General features: G+C 33.5%; 3 protein-coding genes across 19 annotated transcripts; all 3 read left to right on the top strand.

Annotated features, from left to right (window-relative positions):
• The first annotated feature begins 1,580 nt into the window (after positions 1-1,580).
• LOC114300222 (uncharacterized) lies at positions 1,581-20,725 on the top strand. Of its 17 annotated transcripts, XR_014332623.1 has the most exons (13): positions 1,603-1,671; positions 1,943-2,130; positions 7,428-7,584; positions 7,716-7,807; positions 7,896-7,938; positions 8,075-8,131; positions 8,213-8,267; positions 11,961-12,099; positions 16,131-16,485; positions 16,587-18,484; positions 19,524-19,621; positions 20,225-20,366; positions 20,477-20,725. XR_014332623.1 is itself a non-coding variant. In XM_082874181.1 (11 exons), the coding sequence occupies exons 3-10, from the start codon at positions 7,453-7,455 to the stop codon at positions 19,589-19,591; spliced, it is 2,700 nt and encodes an 899-aa protein (XP_082730307.1). In that variant the 5' UTR covers positions 1,603-1,671; positions 1,943-2,130; positions 7,428-7,452; the 3' UTR covers positions 19,592-19,621; positions 20,477-20,725. The 17 variants fall into 17 exon arrangements, 3 of the variants coding, with proteins under 3 accessions (XP_082730307.1, XP_082730308.1, XP_082730309.1); XR_014332619.1 differs by lacking the exon at positions 11,961-12,099 and having other exon boundaries at positions 7,716-7,811; XR_014332620.1 differs by lacking the exon at positions 11,961-12,099 and having other exon boundaries at positions 7,716-7,811; positions 20,225-20,337.
• Positions 20,726-22,377: 1,652 nt separating this feature from the next.
• LOC145793408 (uncharacterized) lies at positions 22,378-22,929 on the top strand. Its single transcript, XM_082876228.1, has one exon. It carries the CDS (start codon positions 22,378-22,380, stop codon positions 22,927-22,929), a length of 552 nt encoding a protein of 183 aa, XP_082732354.1.
• Positions 22,930-22,931: 2 nt separating this feature from the next.
• Positions 22,932-23,749, top strand: LOC114300237 (uncharacterized). Its single transcript, XM_082876229.1, has 2 exons — positions 22,932-23,158; positions 23,311-23,749. The coding sequence occupies exons 1-2, from the start codon at positions 22,932-22,934 to the stop codon at positions 23,747-23,749; spliced, it is 666 nt and encodes a 221-aa protein (XP_082732355.1).
• Positions 23,750-26,328: the final 2,579 nt, after the last annotated feature.

Raw genomic sequence — 26,328 nt, forward strand, 5'->3', positions numbered from 1 at the left:
CTCTCTTAAAGTTTCAATGTGGGACAAGCCTCACAAGGAAACCCACATTAAAAACTTTAAATGTCCATTCCACGAACCCGAAAACAACATCATGTTCCCATTCACTCATAAATGGTTTTGACAAACCGTCTTCACCGTGTGACTTGCCACGTGACAAGGAACACTTCACATCTTCGGACCCGCCCCAAAAGACGTTCAGGGCCCACTCAATTTTGGGCTCAAAGTCAGCCCAAAATAAGCCTATATAAACCAATTTTCCAACAATATTTGTGTTAGTATGTCTACTAATATACAACTAACCTTCGCAAAAACAAAACAAATACCAAAGTATCATATGAATATTTACAATAAATAACAAATATATAACTAACTTTAAAAAAAAATAAAAACTCATATCAAAATATAATGTGAATATTAATAGTTTACAATTAACATATAACTACCCTTAAAAAACTACACTCATACTAATGTACATTCACATTGCAACGTGAATAGATAAAACAAAATTGAAAAAATGAAAATCGACTATTTCGATTGTTTAATGGTAACAAAAATGATTGTTTAACCAATAAATATAGTAACAAAAATAATAAATATACAACATATGAAAAAATAAAATTCATACCAAAATATAATATGAATGTTCACAGTTTACAATTAACATACAATTAGTCTAAAAAAAACTAAACTCATACTAATGTGAACATTCACACTGCAATGTGAACATACGAAATAAAATAAAAGAAGTGAAAATTGACTTTTTCAATTGTTCAATAGTAATAAAAATGATTGCTTAACCAAAAGTATAGTAACAATTAATATACAACAAATCATCAAATAATATATAAAAACTTATTAAATAGTTCATATATATTGACGCACCTTTTTAAAAAAAATTGTATATAATCAACTTCGACTACACAAATCGATGAAAAAATTACGATCTATATATAATGATGACAAAAACAAAATAATTGTTCATCGTCAGTTTACCATCATCTCTATTGCTTCTCTTCCAAATGTTTTCCTATGACGAGACCTTATTGTAAAATAATGGTGAAAAAAGATATTTGATCAAGTGAATCCCTCATATTACCTCTGTTTTGGAAGTTGAGGTCTGGACTTTTTTTTGACTAAAATAATCACAAAAAAACAAAATAATTTTTTTTAGCATTATAAAACAAAATATCACATTGAACTCATAATCATTACATTATTTCTTTCACAAAAAGTCTAAAAAGTCTTTTCCAAATAAAACTTTTTAGTCCCAAACCAAAATAAACAAAAAAGTTAAAAAGTCAAAAAATCAAAAAGTTAACCCACTTCCCAAACGAGCCCATTGAGACAAATAAAATATTAAAAATAGTAATCTTCCATATTTGAGATTTTTGGAATAATATTCTATATTTATATACAATATTATATATATATATATATATCATAAATAAAATATATTTAATAATAATTTTCTTTCTCCTAAATATATGGTATAATATATATATAATAATAAAAATTTGTAAAAATAAAATAATTCACATCATACTTTTTTAATATATATTAAAAAAAACCAATTAAACTATAAGTTCACAAAAATATGGATAAGTTAAATATTCAATACGATTTTTGCTTTCCCCACCTCCGAAATTCAATTCATGAACTCGGAGCACTAAGGCCAGGTTTGGGAAGTCTCAAAAAAGTCAAAAAGTCAAAAAGTTACTCAAAAAGTTTAAAAGTTATCACTATTCACCAAAAGTCAACAATTACGGCTGCACAACTCCCAATACTAATTTTTCCCTACACATTAATTTATGTAATTTTTTAATACACATTTTTTCATAAAAAGTCAAAAAGTTAACCCAAACATTCATATTTTCAACCTCAACTTTTTAGTCTAAAAAGACAAAAAGTGCACTTATTTAGGACACCCCAAACAACCCCTAAGTATTGGGGGCGAACAGAGCACCGTAGCGCATGTTAGCGTAGAGCCATTCTGCGCGGACACCTTATGCAGGGGTTTCTTTTTCATTTCAACCCTCGAGAGCGAGAGCGAGAGCGAGAGAGAGAGTCTGGATTGTGGAGTCGATTTTCTCTCTCTAGCTGAAATCGTGCTTCTTCTTCTGGTTCTAAAACGTAAGTGCTCTTAAACCTTATCGTTGTTAATTAGCTCTGAGATTGATGATTCAAATGTAAGTGTGTGAAGCGACACTGAGTTTATGTTCTGAACATTTTGGGACTTTTGCTTTTTTAATGACAACTCATTTTGTGTGCTTTTGTCCTGTTTGTGTCTGTCTATTATTTATTTGTTTTGTTTCATGCTCTGTGCTGTGTGTTTATAGTAAAGAAAATGAAAGACTAAAATGGTTTCTCACAATTATGATTCCAATCACATGAATTAAACCAAATACTCTCTGGTCCCCTGTTTTGAGTGCTGTTAGGCCTTCATTGGTTGTGTTTTCTGAAACAAAAACATTACAAAGTTAAAAAAAAGCTAATCTTTTTTGAATAACCCACACTTATCCACCCAGATTTTTTGGGTGGGTGGTTGTGTGGTGGAGATTAAATTTGTATAGTGCGGGGTCTATATGCAGAATAAATCTGAACACAAGATTATAATTCTGGATAATTTTTAAGATAGTTAAGTCTGGGCTCGTAGTATTACTAATCTTTTTTATTGTGAATAATACTCGAAAATTCAAAAATGAGATTTTTTGGGAAAACAATTCTTGGAAACATTTTGCAAACGTAGTTTTTGTATTTTCTGGAAAATGAAAACATAAATCAAAAATACAAGTGGCAAATTTCTAGGTCCAATTATTAGGACAGGAGTATATGACTTGCACACTCCTGGAGATGTTCATTGGTTTTGATGGAACATGCTCTGTAGTCTTTTTGTTAGATAAAAAATTAGTGTCATGTTTCTATGGAAATTCTACTATATGCACACCCCTAAAAGGGTGATAGTATATGCTTTTTATGTAAATACGCCACAATGATCAGTATCAAACCATTAAATTCATAACTTTGCTCACTACAAAAATTCATAACTTTGATAACTAAAGTGGTTCGTATGTTGTACACCGTCGTAACTAGACTACAATGGTTGGTTGCTAACACCACAAAAATGTGTAACTTTTCTTACGATAGAGGAGTGTGTATAGTCATTAGACCCTATAATTAAATATGATGCATTTGGAAAGGATTATCAGGTTTGGGAATATTGTGTTCATTTAGTGAGCGTTAATAGCTATAGAAATGCCATTATTTACTAGTTTATATGCTATGAAGCACGGGTGTAGGTACGGATACGGGTAGGGGTACGATATGGGTACACTGATATGGCAAATTCTTAAAAAAGTAGGGCACATGTACGGCTGGGGTATGCCATTTTTTTTAAAATTTTTTTTTTTTAAAATTTTTATAGCTAAACGTCCAACATACAAATCAAAGTTTCAATATCAAAACTAAAAAGATAACAACTTGTCTAAAAAGTTATATAATTTATTTTATTTTATTTATTTTTATGGTCTAAAACAGGATGCAAAAGAGAGCAAAACCATGACTCATGGGTAAAGGGTGTTGGAAATAAATTACTTGATGATTTTCGAAATTGAAAGAAAAATAATAAAGGCTACAACAAATTCTAGCAATTGCCAAAAAAAAAAAAGGACCTCGCCGTACCCGTGACGTACCCAAACGTATTTTCCGTACCCGGCATATATTCGGCATACCCGGTATGCGTACCCGCATCGAGAAAGTACCTAGTACTCGTACGTCACCATTTTTGGAGTACTCGTGCTTCATAGTTTATATGTTATGTTATCTGAGAATATAAATCATTTTGATTGTTATTATGGAAATTATATTGCAATCAATATTTGTGGACGTTTGGCTTGAGTGCTACCATGTTACTCACTCGGAAGTTGGTTGGCTAAATGGTTAATATTGTGCCTTTCTTGTGTTACTTAAAGAGGTTGAAGATTTTTAGAGTAAAAGTACCCCATATGGAGAAATATATTTGGAAGGTGGAAATATAAAACCAATAGTCTGTTTGGAGACCCAGGAGAGTAAAGAAAAGCTATGAAGCACGGACACGGACACGGACACGGATACGGATACGGATACGGACACGGACATGGGATACGACAATTTTCAAAAAATGGGGACACGGACACGGTGGGGGACACGGCGAATTTTATTTTATTTATTTTATATATTTTTATGTATTATGTAGATTTATATTACATTCATCCTAAATTAAAATTAACAAACACTAATATAGTAACATTAATTGAATAAACATAACCATTACATTTAAACAAATTAATAGATTATCCATTCACAAAAAATTCACAAAAAAGTTATAATAAAAGATAGCAAGAACTAAGACGAGAAGGGAAAAACATTCAACATCCAACAATATTTTTCACAAAAGCACTAAATAAAAGAAACAAAAGATTAAAAAAAAAAATTAAATTAAATTAAAAATAAAATAAAAATAGCCCTGCCGTGTCCCATGCCGTGTCCCCATATGGACACGCGTGTCCCCACCATGTCCCTGCCGTGTCCCCTACAAAAAAATCATTAAATTAAAGGGACACGCCATCTGGCGTGTCCCATACGTGTCCCCGGCATGTCCCCGTGTCGGACACCGCCACGGCACTGATTTTGGAGTGTCCATGCTTCATAGAAGAAAAGGGAAGAAAATTTGGTGTTTTCTCTCCCTCTTGTTTTGATATGCAGAAGAGAAAATAAAGTACCTTTTCTCTTGTTTGGTTAAACTGCATAGGAAAAAAGAAAAGAAAAGAAAAGAAAAAATGATTACGATTATAACACCAAAATAACCTTTTATATTGCCTTGAAATTTGTGGGCGTTCAGGATAATTATATAGTACAAAATAAATAACATAATACAATGTGCCTAAAAGAATGTATAGATTGAAATATAAAATGGGAAAACACAAAATCCACAAATAGAGGTCACTGAGGCCTCGTTTGGGAACCCTCTCTTTTAGCCAAAAAGTCAAAAAGTTACTAAATTAGCCAAAAAGCCAACAACCCATACCAAAAAGTCAAAGATTCCATTTTCTCTCTACTTTTTGCACATCTTTTCGTAAAAAACCAAAAAGTCATCCCAAACATACTAGTTTTTTTTAGCTCATATTTTAGCCAAATAGCCAAAAAGTTACTAAATTAGCCTGTTCCCAAACGAGGCCTGAATCAACAAAAAAGTTCTTAATAAATTAACAGCAAATTACATTGTATTCTTCTTATTTGTAAACTACTACATGTATACACATCAGGAAATCACACCAAATATTTTATATATGGATTTGTTATATACATTCAGAAAAGAACAATGCCTTGGGACTGTTGAAAATGGGTAGAGCTTATTCACCACCACACCCATAACAATGCCCATCTCTTTTATCATGCCCTTGCTGTCGTTGCCCTTCACGATAATTACACCAATCCCCATCATTTTGCTGTTGATTGCTGCGTGGATATTGTCCATGGTTAATGCCAACTAATGCTTGTTAAGAGATTTGTGAACACGCCAGAGTCGCTGTGGCTTGTTGAACAGAATGCATATTTTGCACATGTTGTTCATGAATAAGAAGCTTGGTGGCTCTTAAATCATCAAAAGATGGTGGTTTCTCCCTATTTTTTATGGCAAACGCATAAGGTTGATAGTTTGGATCATTTTTGAAGACCATTCAAAGTACGAGCCACAAGTTTAGATTCGTGTATAGGGTGATTCATTACTGCAAGCTTGTCTGCAAGACCTTTCAATTGTACAAATTACTCATCTGATGAAAGGTTTTTTTTCAAAAAACTTATGTAAACAGTCATGTAAATGATCCAACCGAGCCTGCGATTGTTGCTGAAAAATCATTAAAAAAACTTATGTAAACAGTCATGTAAATGATCCAACTGAGCCCGTGATTGTTGCTGAAAAATCATGTCAAGGGTTTTTCACACTTCACAAAAGGTTTGTGAACCAATAACATGTGCTAACGCACTGGGAGATAGTGTTGCTTTGAGACAACTTACCAAGAACTGATCCATTTGAACCCATGATTTATAGCTTGGATTATTAACCTGTTTATGAGTTTCTTTATCAGCAGTCTTTCTTGAGGGTGCAACAATTGTGCCATCTATATAGCCAAACAGGTCATTGCAAATCAGGATCAATGTAAATTGGTCTCTCCATAACAGAATATTTTTGAATCAAATTTGAACAGATACATGGTTGATAATATTGTGGAGATGAACAGTTAAAGAAGAAAGTGGAAAGAGCTGATGGCCATATCAGTAAGAGAGAAAGAGGGAGACAAAGTAGATGAGAGAGAGATGGCTCTGGCTCCGATACCGTAAAATACTGGAGGACCCAAACAGGGTTGAGAATGTATATTCATATATGGGAAAGATTTGACAAAACCCTCATTTGAATATTTACAATAATACCCACAAATGTGTTCAACATTTATAACATTACATCCTAACACACAGTTTTCTCTGGATGTGCATCTCTTACTAATAAAATATAAGAATGCTTTTAATTAAAATAGGGACTTGAAATTTATTGATCTGTCGTTGTTGTTTACTAAGATTGGTGATAGTTACTGATATGCTTGGTAAATGTGATGGATCTTCTGTGGCAAGGGAATGATAATGAGCTTGAGTGTGATTTGGTCCGGAAAAAATGTCCCTATTAAGGAGAGTGCATTGCTTTATATCCCTGGTAAATTGCAATGAAGTCTTGCTAGAGTTGTGGCTTTGAACATTTGGGAAACAATGAAAAGGAATTTGGACTTTGGTTGGAGGTGATTGCGCGAAGTATGCGCTTTATCACTGCACATGTACAATAAAGCTTGTGCATCCTCGTCATTGGGTTTTGGCATATATGTTGCTTCTGAGGTCTTTTATTTATTTATTTATTTATTTTTGTGTGTGTGTGGATAGTATTTGCTTCTGAGTTAACCCATTTTGTTTGGATTTAGTTAGTGGCTTATAGCAATGATTCATTAGGTTGTAAATGTACCTTCAATCTAATGATACTTCATTAGGCTTCTGTTGTTCAAATCTTTTGCTGTGTTATTCAATTTTATTATATTTAGAAGGATTATGTGATATTACTTTTTTCCTTCATTTCGTCACGAATGATCGTTCAAAATTGTACAGTAGTCTATTGCAAAATCACGCTTAATTTTGTTTCTGTTGCAAAAGTCTAAGCAGAACAGATTATCAGTATTCACCCAAATGAACCTATGAACTAATGCTATCCATTTTATTCTTCCAAGTTTTGAACTTTATAAACCAGATGAGTGACTGCGATAAACACAATTCAAAATTATGATGCTTTATTATAATATTGCTTGGATTGATGAATGATGACTTATGTTGTATGTACTTCCTTGCCAAATTAGATTATTCAAAGTGCAAAGGTAAGCTATGAGTTCTAGTAATCGATCTAATGCTGACAAGGGGCATGGGGATGAAGCTGCAGTTGCCCAATTAAATGAGTTTGTCTTGGGGGATCTAATATGGGTTAGGCTCTGTGGCTCCTCGTGGTGGCCTGCACAGGTACATGGAAGTGTCATTTTTTTGCAGCATTTTACATTTGATTCTTGATTTGACACTTTATGACTTTATTAGTGTGTTATGAATGTTTTTGATTGTTTTCCTATTTACTTGTTTGTTTATTGGTTTGGTAGGTTGTTGATGATAATACTGTGAGTCGGAGAGATAAACCCATAAACAGATCAGTGGGTGAAGTTCTTGTTCGACTATATGGAAGCTATAAATAGTTGGTGGTTTTATCCCTGCGTGGTTGTTTTGCATTTTCAACTGTTTATTGCATTTATAAGCTTGCCTAACTCGTCTTATTTGTACAGCATGTATGCGGATCCTTTGTCAAGTCGCTCAGAGTTTGAGAATGTAAATATCTGTTCATGTCTCCAACCATGTGAAGTTTTGCTTTCCTAATCTTAAGTAGAAACAATTATCAGTTGAGTTTCATCAAATTTCCAAATTTATTCCTTTGTGTCCAATCATACACCGTGTTTGAATCCAGATACTCAAGCAAAACAATGGTAACTATGGTGAAATACTTATGAAAACTCTAGAGCAGGTAGTTATTTTCTTTATTTTTTGCATCTTTTTATCGATTCTAGCAAGTGGTAATTTCTTCAATAATTCAATATGGCTATAGGATCTTGTGGGCTTCAAATCTAGTAGGGCAAAGGGGAAAGAGTCCATGTTCAAAGGTCAGCCCATTTCTCATTTGGTCATGCTCATAACAATTACATGATTGATTTTTTTAGTAATTCATGCAATGCCACTGCCACTAATATTAAAATATAAGAAGGAAAATGCTAGAGGCCTCAAAATTTCTACCAAATATTTTACCAAATGTCTCACATGGATGTGGACCCCACACTTATGTAGGACCCACCCCATGTGAGACATTTAGTAAAGCATTTGGTAGAAATTTTGGTATCTCTAGCATTATTCATATAAGAAACAACGTACTTGTGCAGATGTTTCACACATTTATTTATTGAATATTATCTGTTCTTTAGAAGTGAAAAAGTATTAAAACTCCATGATTGGACATTGAAACAATTAAAAATACTTCAAAGTTATCATGGTCAAAACACATTCTTTTTTCCTTAAAAAATTTAGTTGTTATTTTTCTAGAGTCGTGTTTGGGGTTGGCGCGTGTGATGACTTGTTCATGTTGAAGCATGCGAAGGCGTGTAGGCAGTGAGCGTGAGGTGTCGTGCAACCCTTTGATTTCCTTGCAGTTTCTTTGATTTTTGAGTTATGGGACCGACTATTCGCTGCTCTAGAGTTGTATGAGTACCGAGTAATGTTTTGTAGACATTTGGGCATCTTATCATTTCGGATTGTCATGTACTGCAATTTTATAGGTTTTTCTAATAATCATAAATATTTTTGAAATTCAAAATTTTTTTGGCCCAACCATGCTTTTCCGTTCCTTTGAAATGTTTGGATATGAATGTAGTATTTGTTATGAGGATCGTTTTGTAATTGAAAAATTGCAAAATTTGGTTGAGTTTTGAGGTTGTTTGGGAGTTGCTATAGTATGCACTATTAAAAATCAACAACACTACAAACCTGGACTTATGAACTCATAATTTACCCAGAAAAAGGAATCAATGATTCAAATTCATTTTGCTCATGGACCCTACACTTCATCAATTTAATCTCTACCATACAAACACATTCGGGGTAAATTGGGGGTTGATAAGGGTGGTTTCATTGCAGTTTTGATTAAAAATGAACATTACCATATGCACCCTACCACAATGTATGTAACATAACTACGACGTTCCGTAACAAGCACCACATGATGAACTTTTTGACCAAAAAGCTTTGTAGCATTGCTCACCACAAATGCTTGGTAACATTTACACTACACCATTCATAATATAACCACGATGGTTTGTAACCTCTATTTTAGTAGTGTACACCATAGTCTTACCCATTCCTAACTTTTACAACAAAGTGGTATAACTAACATGTAATGGCCCGGAATTATTTATTTATTAAAATCATTACATAAATTTTAATTGAATGGTGTGATGGACCATGTGGTTAGTGATTGTTTTAATATTAAAAAATCATTTGTAGAATAGTTTAGGATGATTGAAACAAAATTTTTAGTTTGATGCACAAGTCTGGGTTGAAATTTGTATCACCTAGTTAGAGACCTTAACTTTATGAATTTTTAAAAATAGTTGCACAACTCAGAAGTTTATGAAATTTTTACAAGGTTCATATATTCAGATCAAAGCTCTTACAGATGAATTTTATAAAATTATTGGATCGAGTGGTATTTGAATTGGGTGCTGTGCAAATTTTTTGTGCGAAAATGATGCGGTTTTTGTATTTTGTTAAAATAGTTCCCCATCTTAAAAAATTGTGAAATTTTTATGTGTTGTTCCCGTTGAATTTAGTATATTGCGTAAATATTTTAGAGTGAAATGATGAGTATTTAATTTTATGAAATTCACTGATTGATCGATGATCAGTTAGCAATTAAAGCATAATTTTGTATTTGAAATTCAATTTTTCTGTTAAGGTTACGTTAAAACCATGACTTGAGATAAAATTTGTTGGGTCTAGTCTAGTGTATATTTGGGTCATGTTTGGCTCATGGATAGGAATTTAATTCAAGAACCATGACCCAAAATCGTTATAATTTGGATTTATGCGTGTAACTCATGCTTAACTATTTGGTCCATTTTCATTATGTGAATGGTAGGGACTCCCTTGAGAGTAGGTGTTATTGTGTGTTACACTAAATTATAGCAAGTATTTGAATGACGAATTTATGGTGTGTACCATAACGTAAGTGAACAAAAAGTCGTATTTTTGTGGTGATAAATTATACCATTTTATGGTGTTATTACAATAAATATTTCACTATATATAGGTGTATATATATTGCACTGATTGATGGGTTTTGAATAGAAAATAAAATCCAAAGAGAAAGAGAAAGAAAGTGAGGGACAAGCCCACGTGGGCTGTCCTTGTCTTCTTCATTTCATTACTCTTCTTTTCCTTCTTTTTCTTTCTTTTCTTCTTCCTGGTCGATTTCGGCAGAGAGTGGAAGAGAGACAATCTCTCTCTCAATCAGAGTGTTTTAGAGTTGCATTTTGTGAATTTTTTGAGAAGGAACATTGTAGATCGCGTCGAGAGCTACGCGACTACCATCTTCGATTTTTGATTCATCAGATATGACATTTCGAGTTTCCTCATCTTCACTATTTAAGGTAGGGTTTTCTCTATTTTTATTGCTTTAAAATCAACGTTAGAGTTATTTTGAGAAAATATATCATGATAGGAGTTGTATTGCATATATTTTTCTCATGTTTATGAGTAGGTAATTTATTTGAGGAAATCATCTTGTCTTTGTTAAATTTTTTTCAAAAATCTCATTTTGAGATTTGAGAGTGTTTTTGGAATAAAACCTCTAAAAGTATACTAGTCAAGCCATTTGATGAATATTGATATAAAGATTGTTATATTTTGTTTATTTTTGTGAAAATGAAAAATGTAAGATTTGGGCTTTTGAACTTCAAACCTTAAAGTATACTCTTGGACATATTTAGGAAAAATTGTTAACTTTGGAAGTGTCAAAATTGTTAAGTGTAGAAAATTTAGGAAAAATAAGCTATTTGAGTAGTTTGACATTAAATGTGGTTAGGTTTGAACGATGGGAAATTCTAGATTACATTAGATATTTTTCTTTGAATTTCTAGATATAATGAGCTTACTTAGTGGATTGAATTAGTTTTGCTATTATCTTGGATTCTATGTGATTAAAGTATTTTATTGTGACTATATCATGACTTTTAACATAGTCAGAGTAAAATGGTGAGATTGACCAAGTATGAAATTTAGAGAAAATCATTATGATTAGTTTATTTGGTGTGGAACAAAGTTTGATTCAAAAGAATTGTTCAAGTCAAAGTGATTTGGTATTTGATTACTAGTTTTACTAGTGACAGATTTTGACGTGTTATTTTCATACCTTAAATTCATAAATGAGATATTTGAATTGTTTGAAAAAAAAAAAAAATTATGATAAAAGGGAAAGTGGTGAATTTTAGCTCGTTTAGGACCAATGGATGTTTTGGATTAAACTGACTAAGTGGATAATTTATCACTTTCGATTAACTTGATGAAGTTAATATTGCTAAAATGGTAAAAGAACACTTATGGTACATTTCACAATTATAGTCAAAAGAGGATTTTGGGTATAATGGCTAAGTGTTGAAAATACCTTTAAGTATAGAATTGGTTTTAACTATGTAGTAACTGGATGCTATGTTTATTATACTTAGTTGAATTTCGGACTTTGTGCTGGTATTATTTATTTTATGAACGTGGCCCTGGTTGTGGCTTATAGTCGGGTATTATTGATCCAGGTTGTGCGAGATAGTGGTACGAACTATCTGCGGTATAGAACCCGAACACTGCGCAATTGAGAGGAATAGTAACCTCTGTGGTTGTGGATGGAGTTTCTTTCTGACACACAGCTCGGATTGAGGCTGGGGTGTGATCAAGGTAGGACCAATTATTGTTTTTACGGCTCGGACACGGTATTGGTGACGAGACAGGTTATTGCCCTGTTGGTGTTTATTATGATTTATTTATTTATTTAAGTTAACCTAGTGTGAGTTAATTAAATAAATTGGACTTAAGGCCCTGTTGGCAAATGGTTTTAGATTATTTCTTTATTTAAGTTAACTAGGTTGAGTAAATTAAATAAATTGGATTTATTGTCCTGTTAGCAAGTATTGAGGCCCTGTTGGCAGTCACTGTAGTTGTTTAATTATTTAAGTTAACTGGTATGAGTTAATTAAATAAAAATGGAATTGAGGCCCTAATGGTAGTTACTATAATTGTTTTTTTTTTGTTTATATTTATTTAAGTTAACTGATTTGAGTTAATTAAATAAAATGTAGTTTGTTTTTTTTATTTAACTGGAACGAGTCACTTAAATGAAATGGAATTGATGCCCTATTGGCAGTCACTGTAGTTTATTTAGTTGTTTAATTGAACTGGATGAGTTAATTAAATAGGTAGGGATGAATGTCCTGTTGGCAGTCTTATCATATTTCGGTTTATTATTTATTTAAATTAATTGGTATGATTAGTTAAATAAATCTAATTTAAGGGATTAAGTAATTAAATCAGGAAATTTGGCATGGTATGATATTATGTATATATAGTATCACTGTACCTGCATGTCTTTTAAAGTAATGCTATGAGATTATTTGGTTAGTGTGTGCCTCTACCAGAGAGTTGTAGGTGGATGTCTTCAGGCTTGAGGATTAAACATCTTGTTTTGTTACATTATTTTCATAATGTGGTGATGAGTCGTAGAGCTTCTATTTGTTATATTCGTCTTCGGGCTTTTCTTTGTTTTCTTTGGCTGAGCGCATTTCTTTTGTAAAGGGCAATACCCTTATTATTATTGTAAGTCTGCGGGGCATTCTGTTTGTAAGGAGCATATTATATTGAATGCAATGCACGGAGAGTGGGTTTACGGTATTTTCTCGTGTGCACTTTGGGAAAGTAAAGAAAATTGTTAAGGAAAAGCATGTTTGATTATTAAATGGATGAGAATGAGATTTCTTTTTGAAAAAACCTCGTGCTTAGATTAATTAGTTTTTGTCTAATTAATCTTGAAAAATCGGGGCGTGACAAACAACACAAAGTAGGGTAATATTTCTTAAGGTGTGCCCTCATGCATAGGTTAATTGTTTTTACGGTGCACATCATAATTTTTTTCAATTTTGAATGTTTGAAAATTTTATGGTTATATATAATATATATATTCTTGAATTGCCATGTTTGGGGATTGTTGGGATGCTTCTTTTGATGTGGCTTTTCCGCACTTGTATAGAGTGGCTCATTCACACAGTATTTCAACTGCTTCCCTAGCATGCTTTACTTTGGCACCAATTTCTTGGAATTTTAAATTCGTTAGAAGCCTTAATGATAGGGAAACTTGTGAGTTTGTTTCTTTCTATCCTGGATTGGTTATGTTTCTTTGTCCCCGAATACGTGTGATAAGTGGGTTTGGCTCATACACTCTTCTGGTGTGTTTTCATGTAAGTTTTGTTTCGATAAAATCATTGATCAACCTGATGTGCCTCCTTTTCCTTTTCATAAAAGAATTTTGAAATAGTTTGTGCCTTTCAAAGTTAAGATTTTTATGTGGCCTTTGGCTCATGGAAGTGTTTTGACTAATGATACTTTTAAAAGAAAAAAGACCCTTTCGGTATCTTTGCCCTCAGTGATGCATCATGTGTAGGAGGAATGGTGATTCATTGAATCACTTGTTTTTGCATTGTCCCATGGCTTTCAGCCTTTGGCATAGATTTTTCTTTTGGTTGGTTTAGACTTGGTGGCTCCGTTAGAGAGTGCTCACATGCTTTTAATTGATTTATGTGGTTTTGGCGCTAAGAAAATGGCAAAAGTTCTGTGGTCTTGTGTGGTTTTTGCAATTTTTTGGGTCATTTGGTTGGAAAGGAATGCAAGAATTTTTTAGTGCAAATTTGGAGATTTTTATCCTTTATGGGATACAGTGTGGTTTTTTGCTCCATTTTTGGCTTCAGTTTCCCTACTGTTTAAAGGGATCCTTCTTTGTTTGATTTCAAGAGATTGGATGTATGTTTGTTTGTGATTGTGATATTTGATTTCTTTTTCTTTTTTTTTTTAAGCTTGTAGAGGATTTCTCCTCCTCCTTTGTACCTCTTTTCTTTATGATAAAATCTTTTTCTATTGCTGATCAACCAAAAAAAAAATGGTAAAATCAGTTGTCATTTGTCGCAGATTTCCTTGTCCGTAGGTCCAATATTAATTTTCATCTCTTCTTGCCATCGGTCAAAATTATTTATACTCATATCAATGTACGTATACAATTTATGCCACACTAATATGTTGATTATTTATTTATTTTTTTGGTCGACGGCAGTTGAACGCCCAACTGCTCCCTTGCAAACACCTAATTGCTGCCTCCATGCCACTAGGGCACAAGCCATGGCAATCTATTGTTTACTTTATCTATTTCATTAATCCAGGAATTTTTTATTTTTTGTTGGGTCTCAGTGATTTGTTATTTTACTTATGATTCATTCCTTATATTTTGGATTAGTTTTTATGTTTTTTGTCTGGACATAGTACTTGTACTTTGCTAACATATTATTGAATATTATAACTATTGCCCTAATAATGTCCATTTATAATAAGAAGCATAGTGATGAAAACGTAACTCCAATTACGGAATGGTTATGGGGTCAATGTTCCATTGCCAACTTGTTTGGTAATATAGTTTAAATGCACAAATTGTTTCTTCATGTTAAAAAATGTTTGTTTGTTATTGTTTTGTTCTCATTTATTGCCCTATAGCTTTAATCTCTTCAATGTGCACTTGCCAGCGACATGGGGTTCTTGGTTTTGCTCACATACTTTCAATGGAGACATTTTCAAATTGTATGTATGCCATATTTAGCTGTCTCACAAATTCACTGCCACCGATAATTACTTGGCTACCGAAGTTCGATTTTTATATGCATATTGTGTGGTGCCTTGTATTGTTTAAAACAAACTCAACCAAAGCTTTTCACTTTCTCAAATAGTTTGTGTGGTGCCTTATATTGTTTAAAACAAACTCAACCAAAGCTTTTCACTTTCTCAAATAGTTTGATACATGCAATTTGCATTTTTTTTTTTACCTCCATTCATTTTATGTATAAATATATGTGCTACCTCAATTTATAATAGGGAACTTTTAGAATTTTATGGACAAATTTCATTTATCTTAATCATACATTGAAATGATTGTAAATCTCATATCCACATTTTAACTTGTCTTTATGAACATCATTTATAATTTTGAATGCCACACCCACATTATAATTAGTTGTGTACTCTTAAAGTGGAATAGCAGACATTGCATTACTCAAGGTTACCATTGTTCCATCATTGGTCTAGAAGGAGATTCATTTTTTCGTTGGGATTGTCTTTGACTCTTTTTATATACGTCCATTATTATACACATTTATTTCACCATCAATGTCTACTACTAATCACTACATACTCTTCAATTATGAATGGTTATGGATAAAGCATGTTCAACTTCACGCATGCAGTTTTGTACATACTGGCCTCTGTGATGGGTGCCAGTCACGGGTGCAAGACCATCCTGTGCTGTTGTGCAACTTCATACTGTGATGTAATACTGGACTCTGCCGCAAGGGTGCAAATCACCTAGGTGCCGGGTGCAAGTCCACTTTGTGCTGGGGTGCAACTCCATGCTGTAGTGGGTGTAAATGAAGCTGATTTTGCATACGGATTACATTAAGTTTATCACCCTCCTTTAGGGAACTCTTGTTATCCTAAGTCCATCCAAAATATGGATCTTCACCCTTTTTTGCCTCCAAATCCTTCGTATGATTTGGTCGGGTAATGTGAAATTTTGAATAATACACAATAACAACTACTTTCAATAATCAATCATCTTAACTTCATTATTGTTGCACTTTTCCTTTATTTTATTTAATGATGTTCAACTCTATATCTTTCAGATATGAGTAGCACCAATAGCGGAACAAAGAGTTTGACTTGCTTTTGTTATTGGGGTGGAGAGCGGAAAATCACTAACAGTGGTACTTTCAACTATGCGGGGGGCGTTTCAGAACCTGTCCTTGCACATGACAACATTTCATATGATGAACTCCTCCATATTGTATGTTCTTGCCTTCAAATAACTCTGAATGACAAAGTCCTTTACTACAACACAAAAAGGGACAAGACCAAATACCTCCGACTAAAGGACCAACAGGGAGTTACGATGCTTTTCTATTTGAATGAAGATGAGGTTGACATTTTTGTTGAGGAGACAGTCCGCCACAATATAGATCTGAATTTCATTAGTAGTCGGTTCGTGTCGCAAGTGTGGTTTTTTTTATTATTTAGTATTTTTATTTGTAACACATTTTCCTACTGTTTATATTGACAAATTCCTATATTTGTCTTCCCAGGGGCTCAAATTTGGAGGTTGACACCTTGCCCCCAAGTAGGGGAGTCACACCTTCCCATTCCCAAAGTCATGTCAACAGTAGCAACAACAATGAGATGGGAATCATACCGTACTCTGAGGAAAGGGCCAACGAGCTTCTAACTGGGGAGGGGCAATATTTTGACAACCCCGAGCATTTCAAGCAAGCCATCACAGTGTACTCTGCTATCAACAAGTTTTCATACAAGTATTTGGACAATAGTAGGGCATACTATAGGATAGTCTGTACAGTGGATGGATGTCGTTGGAAGCTCACTGCTAGATGTGAGGGAAAGAGTGATATTGTTAGAGTCATTCGATTTCGAAAGCAACACACCCACACAGCACAAGATGTGCGTAACTATCAGCCACGTTTCCGAACAGGCCACCTTGGGAGTCTATTCAAAGACAAAGTCATGGACAAGCCAACTTACTTGGCGAGGGATATATGTAGGGAGTTTGAGGAAGCATATTCCATCCGGTTGTCTTACATGCAAGGTTGGAGGGCAAAGGAGCATGCAAAAGCATGCATCCGAGGACCGCCATCAATGACATACAACCTAATACCATGGATGTGTGAGCGCCTCATTCAATCAATTCCGAACACGAGGGCATTTTGGACACGTACTGAGGAAAGCAAGTTCAAGCAACTGTTTGTTGCTTATGGATGTTCTATCACGGGCTTCATGGCAGGTTGTAGGCCATTGCTATTCATTGATGCGTGTGATTTGACCGGGCCATATCAGGGTCATCTCCTTTCAGCGACTGCTCATGATGCTGACGACAACCTTTACCCTTTGGCATATGCTGTGGTGTCTTCGGAAAACGACGATGATTGGCTATGGTTTGCACAGAACCTTAAGGAAATTTTATGTCAACATCAGGTTGTATTCATTACCAATCGAAAGCCATCCTTGTTGAAGGCAATGACAGATGTGTTCGGAAGTGATTGCAATGCATGGTGCCTTCGTGACTTGAAGGAAAACTTTAGCAAATTTGCAAGCTCTAAGATGATTAAGGGAAGCAAAAAGCAGACAACATTGAGAGTTCTAGACCAAATTGCATATGCACGGACTGAACAACTCTACAGACTGCATTTGACAAAGCTAACTGCAATTGACAAAGATTTGGGCAAATGGGTAGAGGAAAGTGCTCCTCGTCAATGGGCCAATGCGTTCTTCCCCTACAAAAGATGGGACAAAATGTACATAAACCTTGCTGAATGTTTTAATTCTTGGATCTTGCCTGAGAGAGACTTAGATATTTTTCAGTTAATGAAAGGCCATGTTGACAGAACGACAGAAATGTTACTTCGGAAGCAGACAGAGGTCCAATCTTGGAAATTGCCCGTCGGTCCCAACATTGAAAAAATGATTAAGTTATGCCACGATCAATCCAATGGATTCACGCATAGAGCGACTTCTACTTTTGAATTTGCTGTCACTGATTGTGATCACAAGACATTTGCAGTAAAGTTAAACCCATCGTATTGTAGCTGCTTGGAGTGGCAAATGACTGGAATTCCATGCCCACACGCTTGTCGTGCAATTCATGGTGCCGGCTTAAGTGTATATGATGCGGTTGACCCGATGCTAACAAGGCAAACCCAGTTGGTTATTTATGCTTCTATTATGTCCCCTGTGCCATTGCATGACATCCCATCATCAGTTGCCCCAATTGTTGCCGTTCAGGGAACTAATGACTCAGCAAGTACTACTTCGACTTTGTCCATGGCACTATTCCCTCCAACCACCAAGCGGCCACCAGGTCGCCCAAAGAAGAAAAGAATGGAGTCCCAAAGCCTAGAAAAAAATACTGTTTATTGCGGAAGATGTTGGGAGCCTGGGCATAACCGGGCCACGTGCAAATCTCCATGGCCAGGTTAATTTTGACTATATTAACATTCAATGAAGTTGTAGATATTTTATTTGTCTTTTAATAGTTCACTTTTATATGGTGAAACTTTACAATTATGTCACTACCAACTACGTGATCCTGTGGCCACAAAACCTATGTTATACATTGCCTAATCCTAATTCCATTACTTGTTATGGGCAATTGCTTATCATAAACATGCACCCAAAAAATGTTGAAGCTGTGTGAAAGTCTGCTATTTATTGCATCCCATTGAAGCATATCATTTTTCCCACTATCCCACTTATGTTACATAGATGTGTATTTTTCCAAAACATAGCACAATTGTGCAGTTGTGGTTTGTTTGCTGAGGTCAGCACTAGGGCAATTATGCTCAATTACTCTCCAATGCATGAAAAGACAAATAGGCATCCATCATGTCATATCATTTTCTTGGCAAACATCATTGGAGAATGAAGTACAGGACAAACAATCACCATAAGGGACTCGAATATAATAGAACAAATTGCATTAACCATATCATTTTCTTGCCAAAACCATTTTCCTGCAATATTAATGACATATTTTGGTGCTTATGTTATCTGTTTTGTATCTAGTGGTTCCACAATACTTTACCCACATGCCTAATGTTGATCCTTTCTCAACGTGGACCAAATATATTATAGTTTAATTTTTATATTAGCTGCTACTTTCCTTGGAATGGAAGTGCAATTTATGGGACCAACTATGGTACGCAAAGAGGGTATTTGCGTACCATACGTAGAAATGATTTTGAGCCTTTGGATGAGAAATCTGAGATCTTGACCATCCAAAAATAAAAATGGCAACTGGTTATTACCAGTCAAGCAAAACTGTGCCGTTTCTCCTCTGTTTCATTCTTTCGTTCCGCAGTTCATCTTCTCCTTCCCCAAAATTCTGTGTTTTCATGGCTCGATCTCCCTCCCTTTGATTCTGTGTTTCTGACGGTCAACCCTCCCTAGTTCTTCCCCATTGCCCTAGCCCTAGTTTCTCTCTCTCTCTCCTTACTTTGTCTTCTCCTCTGCAGTGCCAGAACCTGTCAAAGAAGATGTACAACGGCCAATCGCTTTGGATTTGGCTAGAGAGCTTTTCTAATCTATCACCGAAAGCAGCAAGCTCCTTCAGGTACCTGCATTTTTTGTTTAATTTTTTAATCTAGTGTGGGTTTTTTACTGTAGTTATGTTTGATCATGATTTGTGTGAGAATCAGTTTACTTGATTGTTGAGTAAGTAGGGGACAACAAAGAAAATTCATACCCATGATTCTAGAGTTTTTGCTTTGTCAGGAAAAAAAAACAATAATTCCTCTTAAGATTTGTTCAATTATATGGTTCACATAAAGGTTGGGTTATTGGTATGAAAGTTAAAAAGTAGAGAATTCTAGCTTTATTTTCTTGCTAATTTCCAGGCATTGTTGTGCACAAAAGCTGCATTGATTTTTTTGTTTTTTGTTTTTTTTTAAGGTTGTAGATAAACACTCATAAATTAAAATCACGAATCCATCATCAACTTATTCGCAATTGATTGCTTTCTCTCCCCGAGCATTATGAGTTCATAAATTTCTGAATTGTGTACTTGTACTTAAGTTTGTATTTTTATTTTTTGTTTTTTATGGATTGCTAATGAATTCCTGCAAATTGTTGAAGCGAAATTTACAAATTTGAGTAAATGCTAGATTTTGAAATAATAGCTCTCTATGGATGTTAATTTGGGATCTACCAATTTCAGTGAGTTTATTAAGCAAGTTGCTGAAGTCCAGTGTATGGTGGTGGGTATCTAGAGTCTAGCAGAAGGAAGGGAGAGGATAAGGCTTACTATCCAGGTGTGAAGTGAGGGAGAAGGTGTGTGGAAAAGAGGAGCTCCAGTCGAGGTGTTATATATAGCTCCCACCACAAAGTTCTTTGTTTCCATATTCATCCATCTGCAATGTGAGTTCATCCATATTATATTCTCATTTTATTTTATCTTTGTCAAATGCAGAGCATCCGTAGATTGTCAATGGAGGAGAGAGCTAATCAAGACTAATGTGACATGATAATTAGAGCTTCAAACTAACACACCTTTGATGTACAAACACCACCATGATTTTGAAAGGATAGTTCTTTTATTTTCTTTGTTGTTTTTTAATTTTATTTTAATATCATGAAGTGATGTAGTAGTGCTTGTATGTAAATAACCTAGAAGTTATATTTCTTTTTGTATGAAGAAGTGACAGAGAAGTTGTGTTTCTATGGAATGAATCTAGGAAGTTGTACAACGTGGACACGTATAGGGTCAAAAAAATCGGAAAAATTTGCAAACCAGTCTGATCCTCTCTAAACAGCTAGGTTTGGTTTGGTTTGGTTTTTCCAGTGCGCTGTTCAGTATTGGTTCTTAAAATAAGAGAATTGTACGTTACAGTCCGGTTTGTGATTTTATAGTCATGGTTTCGGTTTAGAACTGAACAAAACCATTTAGATGTATACATGTACTTGAATCCATTTACGATCCCGTTTCCAGGCACATTGCACTTCTACTCGGGTCGAGGCTGCCATGCGGCCCTAAGATGGTTAAGCAAATTGCTGAGATTCTGGTTTGTACGGAATATGGAGTCGTTGCTTTCAAGTATAACTTGCGTGTTAAGCGCACACAAGGGAACATATGGGTACAAATTGTCCCATCCCAAGCCTTTAGCTCTCATGAACCCATGAATTATATATGTTAGTATTTGTTATTTTATTAGTATCCCAAGTTTTTAATCTTATAATAACAAAATTACTTTTAAACAATCATTCAAATAATTATTATTTGTAAAATGATGACATATTATTTGATGTTTGAGTATGTTGTAATTATATTGTGCACAATGACAATGTTTATAACAAGAGAGATGTTATAATGTGCATCCTAAAAAAAGTGAATATGATGTTCTTTTTTCACAAAATTTCTTAATTTAAACACAAAATGTCAGAATTTTTTCACTAAAAGTCATAACTTTTATTCACTAAAAAATATCATAACAAAATTTTAAAGTGTCATAATAAAAATCACAAAATATCATAGTATCATCATTTTTAACTTTAGGGTGTAAATCATAAATTCGTTATTCATAACTTTATTATTCTCTCCGTTCCAAAACATTAGTCTCTTATTTTGTTTTTTATTGTTTCAAATATTAGTCTCTCTCAAAAATTTAGGATTAAAATAATATAAATTTTTTATTTTGCCATGTTTTTAAATTTATTAACAATACAAAAAGTACAATTATGACAATTGATATTTTAAAAAAAATATACTATCAAAAGTAATTTTGAAAAATTAATATTTTAAAAATGAAATAATTATACAATCAAAAAAAATTTGATTTTCCAAAAGGGACTATTATTTTGGGATAGAGAGTATAAAATATCATAACAAACATTACAAATAATCATAACTTTTATCATAAAAAAATCGTAACTTTTTTTACGATGTGCACCATTTTATAGGGTGCACATTGTAGATTTCTCTTTATAAAGATTGTTGTTCCAAACCATATCAAATTATATTTTTATAGTTTGATTTGATTTCAAATTTCATGAAAACATAAGTAGTACTTTGATTTGGATTTACTTAAAAATAGAACCGAATTGAACAACGCTTCCTCCTAGAACAAGTTTTCTCCATAGTTCATCTCTCCATATTCATCCATACTCCTCTTGTGGGTTTCAATTCGGACTCACATTGATGATTTAAACCTTCTACTTTAGAGGTTTCACAGTAAAAGTTATTTATACAAAGATTAGATTTATTAGACAATTATAAATACAATAACAAATCACGTTTTGTTTTACCAATTGATTGAGCATTTTATTGGTATTGAGCATGTTGCCAATGCTACTGCTCTTTTGCTCAAGCAAGCTATGGAAAATTTATTTTCTAGACTTGGATTGAATATTTCTAGACTGCGGGGTCAAGGATATGATGGGGCTAGTAATATGCAAGGTGAGTTAAATGGTCTTAAAACACTTATATTGAGGGAGATTCCTCGTGCATATTATGTTCATTGTTTTGCTCATCAGTTGCAATTGACTCTTATAGCCGTGGCAAAGAATCATGGTCAAATTGCCTTACTCTTCACTTTGGTTACTAATGTAGTAAATGTTGTTGGAGTATCATGTAAACGTCGAGATATTGTTAAGAATAAACAAGCAACAAAAGTTGTTGAAGCACTTAATATGGAAGAGCTATCAAGTGGGCAAGGTTTAAATCAGGAAACCAATCTCAAACGTGCTAGTGATACACATTGGAGTTCACACTATGGTACTTTAGTTAGTTTGGCTGGTATGTTTTCAACAGTGATCGATGTGCTTGAAATGATTTCAGATGATGGTTCAAATTTAGAACAACTAGTAGAAGCAAATGTGTTGCTGGACTCAATTCAATCTTTTGAGTTGTATTTAATCTTCATTTGATGATGAGAACGATATTGGCTATTACAAATGAGTTATCACAAGCATTACAAAGGAAATATAAAGATATTGTTAATGCTATGAATTTGGTTCAAGTTTCTAAAAGGCGACTCCAAATGATGAGGGAAACTGGGTGGACCTCTTTACTTGATGATGTTTCATCTTTTTGTGAAAAGCATGAAATTGATGTTCCCCAAATGGATGATATGTTTATAGCTCAAGGGAGAAGAAGGTGTAAAGCTAAAGAAATTACAAATTTATATCACTATCGCGCCGAGTAATTCTACACTATTTTGGATATGCAAATTCAAGAACTATATACTCGTTTCACTGAGTCAAACTACTTTCTATGGCATGTTTGAATCCATCCGACTCATTCTCTAGTTTTGACAAGAAAAGTTTAATTCATCTTGCTGAATTTTATCCAAATGAATTTTCTACGGTAGAGTTCATGGTGCTTAATGATCAACTTAATACATGTATTATCAACATACTCTCTAGTAGTGAGTTCTCATGGTTAAATGGAATTGCCAATCTTGCTAAGAAAATGGTAGAGATTAGAAGAGATAAAGTATATCCATTGGTTTATTTGCTCCTGATTTTAGCATTGATCTTACCTGTTGCAACTGTTACTGTTGAGAGGATATTTTTAGCTATGAATATTGTGAAGAATCAGTTGCGGAACCGAATAGGTGATGAATGGATGAATGATAGCTTGGTGGTTTACATAGAAATAGGCTTTTTTGATGGCGTTGATAATGGTACTATCATGGAAAAACTTTCAAAAGATGAAAACTTGCCGGGGTCAATTGTGAAAGTTTAGTGATATTTTTGTAATGAATGAAAACTTGTCGAAGTCAATTGTGAAAGTTTAGCGGTATTTTTGTAATGAATATTTAAGTTTTTATGATTAATATTAGCTCAAAATATTATGATCATTTTATTGTTATTAATTAGGGAAGAAAAATTTTGAGATTGTAATTAATAGATGCCCTTCTTACATAAAATTTCTGACTCTGTCACTGGGCATAGTGTGTGCATAAATGGTGAGTAACCATTCATATATACACATAATATAATTCCACGCATAACAAATAGTGTAACTGTGTTGTGCTTGTGTTTTGGATTTTGGGTGAAGGAGAAAAAAAGATATAAAAATAAAAAGTGAAAGAAGTGAGATTTACTTTTATTAAATTAAGAATGATAAAAATATAGATAGGAATTTATTAAAAAAATAATTTTTGTTTATTTTTAATAAGAATGAAAGATGTAGTTCAGTTTCGCCTATTGGCCATGTAACTGGTCTCCTTTCGATTAACAATTTCATAAATTTTTTAGGTCCCAATGCATAGATCATCTATAAAAAAAACAATCAATTCATAAATGTAGCAATGTGATTTTATCATTTTTTTTAGAGTTGGCCCAGTGGTTGTCTCTTGGGTCAGTGAGAAGTTCAAAGGTAATTTAACTTACTAATCCCTTAACATCATATAGTATGACAAATTTTTTTTTTTATTATCATTTTTATTATTTAAAAAATGTACAACAAATATAAGGGTTTTTTTTAAGGTCCTCGATATTAAAATTTTATAGCATAAATGACATTTAATATTTTCATAATGTCTAAGATCCCTCAAAATTGATCCAGAGAAATTTTAATTCAGAGAAATTCTGGACTTCCCAAGGAATTTCGTTGGTTTAAACTAGAAAAAATTCAAATTTATCTGGGTTCAACACAGAGAAAATTGAACACGACAGAAAAAATTACCCAGAGAAAATTCAAATTTCTCTGAGTTCAAATCAGAGAAAATTGAACAACACAGAAAAATCTACCAGGAGAAAATTGAAATTTCTTTGAGTTAAAACCAGAGAAATTCAGAGAAAATTGAATAACAAAGAGAAAACTAAATAGAGCAGAGAAAATTACCCAGAGAAGATTGACCAGAACAAAATACTAACAAGTTCCTGCAATTTTCTCACCAAAATACTAAATTTTGTAAATTTTTAGTCCAATTTCCAAATAATTTTTTATTTTTTATTTTTAATCAACCTTCAAAATCCAACCCAAATCCCCAATTCACCAACTTAGTAAAATTACACAGCAAAACTGTAATACAAAACCAGAACTCTAACCCATTTCTTAACCAAAAAAGTACTAAAATGCGTGAATTCATCCACATTAAACCAATGTCCATTGACAAACGCTCTAATTCTAAAAGTTTCAACAGCGAGAAAAGAGAAGAAAAACATCGTAAAGAGTTTTACAGGTATAATATATGCATTTACATATATACGTATAGCGAGAGAAATACATCATAAAATGTAGAAAAATTAGAGAAAATTCGATCCAAGAATTTCACTCAAGAGAAATTTTGGAAAGGCCAGATAAATTCTTTGGAAATCCAGAGAAAATTCATATCTAGAGAAATTTATGATATGTTTACAATTTTCTTTATATTTTTGACCAAGGAGCGTGGAACACACCTTAGCAAAGAAGTTTCATTATCCTCTTCATAGTCTCCTTCTCTACATCAACAATGGTAAGGTCTCTATCATCATCATCATCATCTTTATGTATATATATAAATCTTTCTTCTTCGTTTTTGTTTAGATCATTCTAGAGAAGAATCGTAAAGAGATCTTCCAATACCTTGAAGAGAGTGGCTAGTCCTATTCCAGTTGGTTTCGTTTTGGTGGCGGTCCACCTGGTGTTCGTTCGACATCCTAGACAAGAGTCTGATCATAAAGGTCGGTGAAGAAAATGAGCGCCCGATCATGAAGGTCGGTCACGATGGTGGAGGCAGATACGGCGGCCATTGAAGGGAGAGAGAGAGAGAGAGAGAGAGAGAGAGAGAGAGAGAGAGAGAGAGATGATGTTTGATTTGAAAGAGTCAAATTTCTCTGTCATATATGGGTATGAGGTTGAAATACCTTAAACATCATAAAATAATATTGTGGATCTCTTCCATTACTAAAAATGAGAGAGAGACCTTAGACTTATTTTCTCCAAATATAATATAATTTTTTTTTAAATCACTTAATTATGGATATTAAATTAATCTTATTTTTTATGAATGAATTATATGATAGATCTAAAATATTTATAAATAATAAAAAAATCATTAAAACAAGACATTATGTCCAATTAATGGGCCAGATTACACAATCCAATCCATTTCACGAACTGGGAAATTTTTTTTCCAAATTTCTTGTATATTCGGGAGTTGTTTGGAATGATCTAAGTAAGTGCACTTTTTGAATTTTTATGAAATATGAATTGGGTTTGGTTTGGTTTGGGTTTGAGAGGTGGTGTGACTTAAATAAGATAGTGACTTTTTGACTTTTTAACTTTTTTCAAACATGTCAAACCAACCCTCAAAATTAAACCATAAGAATACTTAT

This window comes from Camellia sinensis, chromosome 6 (genome assembly GCF_055761805.1).
Source record: "Camellia sinensis isolate YWXY chromosome 6, ASM5576180v1, whole genome shotgun sequence".
NCBI classification, from domain to species: Eukaryota; Viridiplantae; Streptophyta; class Magnoliopsida; order Ericales; family Theaceae; genus Camellia; species Camellia sinensis.